At 40.5% G+C, this 10,184-nt stretch overlaps 1 protein-coding gene across 1 annotated transcript in view; it reads left to right on the top strand.

Annotated features, from left to right (window-relative positions):
- LOC148341716 (uncharacterized) overlaps positions 1-5,294 on the top strand; it is a 146,665-nt gene extending 141,371 nt beyond the window's left edge. The window contains exon 2 of the mRNA XM_088287339.1: positions 3,879-5,294. Coding sequence (XP_088143465.1) covers positions 3,879-4,942 — 1,064 coding nt within the window. The 3' untranslated portion in view covers positions 4,943-5,294. The remainder of the gene's footprint in view (positions 1-3,878) is intronic.
- Positions 5,295-10,184: the final 4,890 nt, after the last annotated feature.

Genomic DNA, 10,184 nt, shown 5'->3' on the forward strand with positions numbered 1-10,184 from the left:
AAGAAAAGCACAGCAACACCATCAAGTGTAAACATATTTGCTAACAGCAAAACATACCTCGATGACTGCACAATAATCCTGAGGGGAATGAGCTTCAAATGTTGGCAGAAAAGTTACTTCAGAAACTTCCTATTGAGCCGACAACAGACTCAGCTTGTCAATAATGTCCGACGGCACTTGCCTTGCCACGTAGAGAGCGCATGAGTATGAACAGTGCAACTCTCAAACACATCCCCGGATCAACAAACAATATAATTACTTTCCTATTGTTCCATGTACAAACGATTCACAAATAGGAAAAGAAAACTTGCATGACAACTATGCACAAGTTATCAATAAGGTCAACTTGCAAATTGTTCGATGAATAATAAAATTATAATAAATTAAATGACAAATAATATTTTGGCAGTTAAACTGGGGAACATGCTTTTTTCCGCCGTAGTCCAGCTGAACGATGCAAAAAAGGCGATCTCAGACAACGCGAGTTTGAGCTCGGCAAAGCTGTTTGTGCCCCTCGTTCACGCAGTACTGATTTAAAAAAAAAAAAAAAAAGCGTTGCCCTGCCCTGTTTCTTCCGCCGCTACTTAAATGCCCTGCGCCAAGCTATCTTGCGCCGCAACAGAACAGACTTTATTTGAACTATATCTAGGTCCATGCACCGCAGCAGCAACAAGCTACGTGATGGCAAATAAACGACTCCACTAACAAGTAGCGTGCTAAACGAGGAGGCGAGCAAGGAGGTGCTAAGCGTGCTCATTGCTAAAATTAATTGCTTTGATGTGCGCTCAACTTTTAACATAAGTCTGACTTAAACTGCGTTTGGGTGGAGAGCCAGCAGCAATGAACAGAAATGTTGTATTGCAACCATTAAGTATCTAAACATAAAATAAAAGGAACACCGAAATCGTACACTGTATCGTAACCCATCCATCCATCCATCCATCCATCTGCTGTACCGCTGCTCCTCACTAGGGTCGCGGGGGGTGCTGGAGCCTATCCCAGCTATCTTTGGGCAGTAGGCGGGGGACACCCTGAACTGGTTGCCAGCCAATTGCAGGGCACACAGAGGCGAACAACCATCCGCGCTCACACTCATACCTAGGGGCAATTTAGAGTGGCCTGCCATGCATGTTTTTGGGGGAGAACATGCAAACTCCACACAGGATGGCCGGAGCCGGGGATTGAACCCACGCCCGATGCTGTTTCTCACTCTGAGGCCATCGTGCTAACCAGTCGGTCACCGTACCGCCCGTATCGTCACCATTTAAAAAAAATAAAAATAAATGAATAAATAAAAATAAAAAGTATAGTAACCATTTTTTCAAAAAAAAAAAAGAGTCGTAAACATACTCAAGCTGTTGCTTTGTTATTGAAATTGAATATTTGTTTTAAATCCCCCAGGCTCTTCTTTTTGTCTTTTCTATATTATGTTCGTATTAATGTCTGTGTTTGGTTTGTTAATGTTAATAAAGCTTTTTATACAAAAAACGTATTTGTAATATTTATCATTTTATCAATATTCGCACAACAGAGTACTGAGTTTCGAGATCCTCACTATATTTCTCAAAATTATATTTCTTATCAATTTAGCTTAGTTAAGGGATATTTTATTGACAATCTAATATCAATCTACAAAGACAGAAAAAAAATGGTGGTGGGGAGGCGCGAATCTTTTTCTTCTTGGTAGTGGTGGGTGTGAAATAATTGAGAGCCAATGCTAGTATATGCAGACATTATATTCATACAATCTTGCAGCCCGAGTGAACCACAGCATTGTTGCAAGTTCGGTCGGAGAAACGCAAACGTCCCACTGCTGTTGCAGCAGTGATTTCTCGGGGCATAGGAGGAAGTGACGTCAGAGCTGACTCGCCAATGTGGCGTTAATTTAGTCATGTCATGTCATTATCCACACCGCTTATCCGGGTCACGGGAGGGTGCTGGAGCCTATCCCAGCTGACTTCGGGCGAACGGCGCACTACACCCTGAACTGGTCGCCAGCCAATCACAGAGCAGACATAGACACCATCACTGAGTGGGAACTGAACCCACGCTGCCCCGCACACAACTCGAGCGAGTGTACCACTACACCATCAGTGACACCGTTAATTTAGTTATTTTGTTAAAAGAAATTCACAACCGAATTATAATATTATATAAAATATATATTAAAATAGAAGAGCCTGGGGTAAAAATAAACACAGAGGCAAAGAAATATATTTGAAAAATACGTGCTCAAAGCATGACGTCATTAGCAAGCGCGCAGCTTCCGAAGGACCTCGACCACATCCACCGACCTGTCCACACCGGAACAAAAACACCCACCGCTAAATTCTTCTGATTTAGTGTGGAACTGACTGTAATTTTCTCACAGAATGTCCAGTGCTACTCTAAAGGACTACGACATAATTCATTAAGTCTTCGTGTCCCGATAACCTCATCTTCGCGCGTTGATGCTTTTCGGCGTAGTTAGCTTAGCTTGTTAGCTAGCTAGCCGCTAACGAAAAGAGGCACATGACTCATCGCCAAGCAGAGATCAAGTGCGGATTTTTTGGAATTATCATTTGAAAATGTGTGCAAGAACGACACCCAAGTACGAAGAGGAACTTTGTGGAATAAAAGAAGAGAACGAGCAACATCTTCCACTGCTGGACGAAGTTTGCAACCAGTCTCGTGTTGTGCCACACAAAGCAGGTTTGTAGACGTCTTACTCTCATTTGCTTTGTATAGAACGACTTTCTATCGTTAGAAATATGCATCGCAACCTTAAGTTGTTTGGGGAAATGCGTTCAAGGTTATTGCCGTTTTATTTTTAATTTTTGCTTTTGACTTGCCGGTTTGCTGAACATTTGTTTATGCCAAATGAAATCAGTGCATAAAATAAATGCCAAAGAATAACCAGTAGTGGGGGGTCAACTCCATGTTTTTTCCAGTATAAAATTTGAACTGATTATTTAACATTTTACTGGTTTTTATATCTTTTTCAAGCAATTCCTTCCGGAAGGAATTCTGCCTGACTCTAAAAAATGTGCACACTGCGGCGAAAACATCAATGGCGGTTGATCAATTTTAGTGGATAAAACACAAAATATTATTTTTTTAAAAATCAAGTACATATTGGTCTTATTTATTGATGAACTTTGTACTGTCTTGGTCGGGTGAGAGTCAATGAACCTCGGGTGGCCCTGCACTGTTTTGTACACATGTGCGTAGTTTCACCCCATCCAAACATTTAAAATACATTTAATGCATCCATCCAAGGGTGCACGGATCTCATCGGTGAACAAGCGCATGCTGCAAGGAATGCATCTGCATCTTTAGCTTACTATGGGCTTAAAAATGGAGAACGTCACAACCCCCTTTTCTACCAACAAGCACAGGAGCATTTAGTTCCCAGAGTGAAAGCCAAAGATTTCTTAACCCATGTGGATTTTTATTGAAGCAGATTTGAAAATGCAAACTCATACAGAATGGACACACTTTGACTTTATCACACCCGTCCACACGCTTCCTTTTGTTCTAACGGTTTCAGCTTGCAAGACATGTTTGGGTCACACTTCTGTTAAATGCGAGCTAAACGGTTTCCTGTCGAACACGGTTCAAGACGCGCATCTGTTTTTGTGGCTTCCTGCTAAACTGCCAGCATAGACACTTCTGTTCCCACTGAACTAACGTTTTCCTGTTTAAGAGGTCCATGTTTTTGTGACCTTCTATTGATCTGTAAGCATAGTTTTGAAACATGACATGTAATTTCTTTAACACCGGGTCGCACGCATTGCTCCGTGTGCGGCAGGCACAAGTCATGTAGAAACAATATAAGACAAAGTCGCCGCCTGAGGTTTGACTTGACCAAACCAAATTTGTCTTTTTGTGTCCTGCAGACGTCAGTGAAAACGATCTCCGTTCTGTGAAAGAGGAGCCAGACTTGACTCACATCAAAAAGGAGGAGGAGGAGGAGATCAACAAGTCACCACTGAACGTTGTCCCTATAAAGAGTGAAGATGCAAACAAGGATGAGAGTGAGGACAACAGAGGGGCGGAGCCGACAAGCAGCAGCTCAAGTCATCACGTGACAACAGAAGGTGATGAAGACCACTGGGGGCCAGCACATAATGAGGGCACATTATCAGACGCTCATGACGATGATGATGATGACGTTGACGTTGACAGTGGGCAAGCCAAAGGTGAAAGGGCATGTCACACTGACTCATTAACTTCAAAGCTGTCTTTAAAACCGCACACAAGAACACACAGTGGAGAAAAACAGTTTTCTTGCTCAGTTTGTGGCAAAAGCTTCCTGCATAAGTCAATGTTAACAATCCACACAAGAACACACAGTGGAGATAAACCCTTTTCATGCTCAGTTTGTGGAAAATGCTTCTCTCAAAAGGGAAATTTAACAGAACACACAAGAACACACACTGGAGAAAAACCCTTTTCCTGCTCAGTTTGTGGGAAAAGCTTCTCTGGAAAGTCTAATTTAAGAAAACACACAACAACACATAGTGGAGAAAAACCTTTTTCTTGCTCAGTTTGTGGGAAAAGCTTTTCTCTAAAGTCACGATTAAAAGAACATACAAGAACACACACTGCAGAAAAACCTTTTTCTTGCTCAGTTTGTGGTAAAAGCTTCATCCAAAATTCGCATTTAACAAGCCACACAAGAACGCACAGTGGAGAAAAAACCTTCGCCTGCTCAGTTTGTGGCAAAGGATTCTTTCTGAAATCAACTTTAACAAAACATGGAAGAACACACAGTGGAGAAAAACCTTTTTCCTGCTCAGTCTGTGGAAAATGCTTCTCTGTAAAGTCAACGTTAACAAGCCACACAAGAACACACAGTGGAGACAAGCCATTCAGTTGCAGCGTTTGTGCTAAAAAATTCTCCGCTAAACGTAGTGCTGCGAGACACGATTGTGCTGGTGAGAAAAGCAGCGATCCTTGAAGCTTAAAAAAAGACAACAAAAAACTGAAGGAACTGACTCTTTGTGGTAAGATGTAAATGTGATTTTGAATGAAATATGATAAATTTAACTTTGCAAAGCTCTTTTATTGACACTAAGCCAATCTGATCCGTGCCAGAAGAAGCAACGTGTCTGAGTGATGATGATTTGTTTTGGCGTTTACATCAAACATGTAAATAAAAATAATTGCCTTTGCTTGGAACAACATTTTTTAACATTATGCTTTTCAGTTGTCTTTTTAATCGTACTTTAATGGAAAAGGTGTGAGAAGAAACGGTGCTTATGAAATCGGTGCTTTCCACAATCATCAATAAAATCACTTGTTCCACTTGCTCCACTGGCCTTCATTTAGCTGTGTGAAAAGGTGAAAAACAGAACTCGAAGTTGAACTATAAAAAGAACCAGACAGAGAAAGGCAAATCGTCTCAGTTTCTCTCAAAGGTTTTGGAATGTCAGGTGTAGGAGCTGTAAAATAAGCTGAAGACCATATTAACCTCAAGTAACCTTATGTAATCAGTTTGTATGTGTAAACCTTGCAGGTATTAATTTTTACATGTCAGTCGACCCTACACATTGTAATGAAACTATAGACATCCCAGCTTCAGACGATGCAAAAACTTTAGATGAGATCTGGTGGCGATGCGGATTAAGAGTATACACCAGACTTCCTAGAAACGCCTCCACTATTTGTACACCAGTCACAGTCTCAGACCACACGTACATTATGACCACACAACCAGCCACAGATACGAATGCTAGAAGCCTCGTGTGTTGTGCACGCACCAACCGTGCGCACACTCCACTTTCGCTGTGATTGGTGGTGTCACGGGGGGGGGCGTCTTTTCTTATTAGTAGGTGCACTCACCTGTGGGTAGTGGTTGTTTGGTTTGGATCGTGTGGTGGGGTGAGCATGGGGAAGAAACCTTTTGCTGACCGTACAATTCAGCATAAAAATCATCAACTGTGAGCGCAACGTGTACTGGACTTCAGAGTAAAACAACCGTCGAACGTCGGCCAACTCTTGTTGCGGAAAAAAAGAGAGAGAGATATGATCACCCAAAGAGAGCGACAATGAATGACAAGTAAGTGCCTGTCATTTGCTTCCGCTATGGATGCGCCTCTAAAGACAGTCATGCCAGTTGGGATGCGCATCAATGTTTCCACCCCCTTGTCTTAGCCTGCCGTGGCGTCATTTAAGTTGGACGCTACATCAGGAGTTGGTAACTTGATGGCGACTGGAGTCAGCGTTTATTTGTCACCACGAAGGAGATGATCCGCATCACGCAGTTCGTTGCTGCCGCTGTTGCTGCGCGTCTCAATACTGAAATGAAATAAATAATGAAATATTTAAGTACTTAAATAAACGCCAAGATAGTTTTTTAATAATTAATATTTAAATGACAAAATAGTGAAACATTTCAATTTGAAATTCTCAACCACATACAGAGTAAATTAAATTCATAATCATATAGAAACATTTATTCAATATTGAACAAATTTAGGAATCCTAATTTTGAAAGATAAAAAAAATTCTCATATCAAATTTTAAGTAATAAATTAATTCAATAAATATTTGGGCACATATTTAAATGAGCAAATATTTTGACAAATACTCAAGATTGAGATAAAAAGTATTTAAAAATATTGTATATTTTTTACATGTTAAAATAATTGAATAAATATTGTTGTAAACTCAATCTAAAGGATCTATATCAAGAAGAGCAAAACGTTCCGTTAAAAATAGTGTCTGGGCATTTTTGTTCGTCATGACATGCAATGATTTTTTTTTAATAACTTGAGGTCATTCATCCAACTGTTGATTTGGGGCTTCGCCTTGAGGTATTTACATCAATGGATGAAATATTCCATCCATCCATCCATCTTCTGTACCGCTTCTCCTCACTAGGGTCGCGGGGGGTGCTGGAGCCTTTCCCAGCTATCTTTGGGCAGTCGGCGGGGGACACCCTGAACTGGTTGCCAGCCAATTGCAGGGCACACAGAGACGAACATCCATCTGCGCTCACACTCATACCTAGGGGCAATTTAGAGTGTGTTTTTGGAATGTGGAAGGAAACCGGAGTACCAGGAGGAAATCCACGCAAGCACGGGGAGAACATGCAAACTCCAGACAGGCTGGCCGGAGCCGGGATTGAACCCACGCCCGATGATGTCTCTCACTGTGAGGCCATCGTGCTAACCAGTCGGGCCACCGTGCCGCCCGGATGAAATGTTTTGCAAGTGAAATTAAATTGTAACCAAAAAGTCCATGTCCTTCTCTACACTAACTATACTTCAACTTTAATGGACGACATCCTCACATTGTTTTTTCTTTTTTCTTCCTTTCCTTATTTTTGTTGTTCAACAATGCAGTTTTTGTATTCAATATGTTCCAAAGTTGTTTGCGTATCGATAAAAAAAAGTACCATGGCGCCATCTAACAACGAAGACGCAAATGTACAACTCCGAGTGGTGACGTTTGCTTATTAAAGATAAATGAATAAATAATACAAACAAAAACGTTTATAGAAGCATATAGATCTCAAGGGACAATCTTATTGAACCAAATAAAGATATTTGAAAACAAAAAAAAACATTTGAATTTTTACAAAAACAATAAGAGCAGCATGTTAGAATGCAGAAGACCCTTCTATCGACTGTGTTTGAGTCTTCCCGGATGTCGTACTGTTGTAAAACGCGATTGGACAGTAAACAGCCAATCAGAATTAGCCCGAGTGTCCGACTCCTGATTGGTAAATAATTGTGGCACAGTTTGCATCCTAAGCGTAAAACTGTGTTTCGTACCCAAGAGGAGAGAGACGCCGGAAGAGTTGCTCTTTTTGTGGAACCCACGCAGAGACAGTTCAACACCCGTTTTGGATCGGCTCATACTCAAGGACATTTTGGAAGGACTTCAATAAATTTGTCAGTTTATTTCTTTATAAAGACTTTTCTTTAAAGTGGGAAAATGTTGTTTTCTGTTTCTTTTAGAAAAGTGGTGCTGAAGATTTTTTTTTTCATAATTTATTTGCTAATACTAATACTGTACTTTCAGCCAATGGTGTACTTAAATATTGACCAATGATGTATTTTGTTTACCATTACAGTATTCTTATTACAGTACTTCTATCACTGCAGCATTTCTACCATTGCAGGACGTTCACTATTACAGTACTTTTATCATTGCAGTACTTTTATCATTGCAGTATTTTTCAATCGTTGCAGTACTTTTTACCATTACAGTACTTTTATCATTGCAATATTTTTATGATTGCAGTATTTTCAATCATTCAGTAGTTTTTATCATTACAGTGTTTCCCCCTCCGTATAATGGACAAACATTAGGAGTGTTTCCTTACACTTAGATACGTTTATACTGTGTATATTTGCATGCTTTTTATGAATGTCTGCTGCTAATGTTATACATTAACGGCTACATTACGCCGCCGACTCTGTGTGATCTATATCCTTGCTGCTGTAACACCTCAAATTTCCCCATTGTGGGACTAATAAAGGATATCTTATCTTATCTTATCTTAATACATAGGGCTAGGTTTTTATTCATGAATGTAAGTTTTGCAATCAAAAACCAACATTTTCACACTGACACTGTTTTCGATATTAGACTTTGAATTGACTCCACGAACACAAAGGCTCAGAAAAAAGGCCAGTTGAGCAAGTGATTTTATTGATGACTGTGGAAGGTACCGATTTCATCAGCACCATTTCTTCTCACACATTTTCCATTAGGTGCGATTAAAAAGACAACTGAAAAGCATAACGTTAACAAATGTTGTTCCAGGCAAAGGCAATTAATTTCATTTACATGTTTGATGTAAACACAAAAAAATCATCATCACTTAGACACATTGGTTATTCTGGCAATGATCACATTGGCTTAATATCAATAAAAAAGCTTTGCAAAATTAAATTGATCACATTTTATTCAAAATCACATTTACATCTTACCACAAAGTGTCAGTTCCTTCAGTTTTTTGTTTTCTTTTTTTTAAGCTTCAAGGATCGCTGCTATTCTCACCAGCACAATTGTGACTCCGCATGCTGTTGAGTGGAGAATGTTTTCGCACAAACGCTGCAACTAAATGGCTTGTCTCCACTGTGTGTTCTTGAGTGGATTCGTAAATTTGACTTTCCAGAGAAGCCTTTGCCACAAACTAAGCAGGAAAGAGGTTTTTCTTTACCATGGGTTCTTGTGTGCCGTTTTAAAGAGAACTTTGAAGTTAATGATTTCCCACTGTGAGAACATACCCAAAAGTCAGTATGACATGCCCTTTCACCTTTAGCTTGCTCATCATCATCATCATCATCATCATCATCATCCTCATCATCGTCGTCATGAGCGTCTGATAATGTGACCTCATTATGTGCTTGTGATGGCCCCCAGTGGTTCGCATCACCTTCTGTTGTCATGTGATGAGTTGAACTGTTGCTTGTAGGCTCCGCCCCTCTGTTGTCCTCACTCTCATCCTTGTTTTCATCTTTAGTCTTTATAGGGACAAAGTTCAGTGGTGACTTGTTGATCTCCGCCTCCTCCTCCCCCTCCTTTTTGATGTGAGTCAAGTCTGGCTCCTCTTTCAAAGAACGGAGATCGTTTTCACTGACGTCTGTCGGTCACAAAAAGACAAATTTGGTTTGGTCAAGTCAAACCTCATGCGGCGACTTTCTCTTATATTGTTCCTACCGTGCTACCTTGACTTGTGCCTGCCGCACACGGAGCAATGCGTGCGGCCCCGACTTGGACCGGACCATGGGGACATTTCACAAAATTACGTCCTACGATGTAAACCTCCCTTTAGCAGCACAGCTGTGATAAACAAGCAATTAATAAGGAACCACGTTGCGGGAGATGCCCGATTTCATTCCGGACATAGCTGAAGTTAGCACACACAGGCTATTGTGTGCGTCTGATGGAACACCTGTTGTGGGACCCGAACATATTGATGGGGGCCACTGGGGGCCATCGCAACATAATGTCATTGATAGAATAGGAATCGTTCAAGTGAAATATGTTTACAAGTACAGTGAACCCCCGGTTATCGCGGTTAATGGGGACCGAGACCACCCGCGAAAACTGAAAATCCGCGAAGTAGCGTCGCACCTTCAAAAAAAAAAAAAAAAAAGACAAAAGAAAACACAGTGTACATATATACTTCGCACCTATATATATATATATATATATATATATATAAATATATATAGGTGCGA

Source organism: Idiotropiscis lumnitzeri, chromosome 2 (assembly GCF_059441095.1).
Source record: "Idiotropiscis lumnitzeri isolate Australia: NSW breed Sydney's pygmy pipehorse chromosome 2, RoL_Ilum_1.0, whole genome shotgun sequence".
NCBI classification, from domain to species: domain Eukaryota; kingdom Metazoa; phylum Chordata; class Actinopteri; order Syngnathiformes; family Syngnathidae; genus Idiotropiscis; species Idiotropiscis lumnitzeri.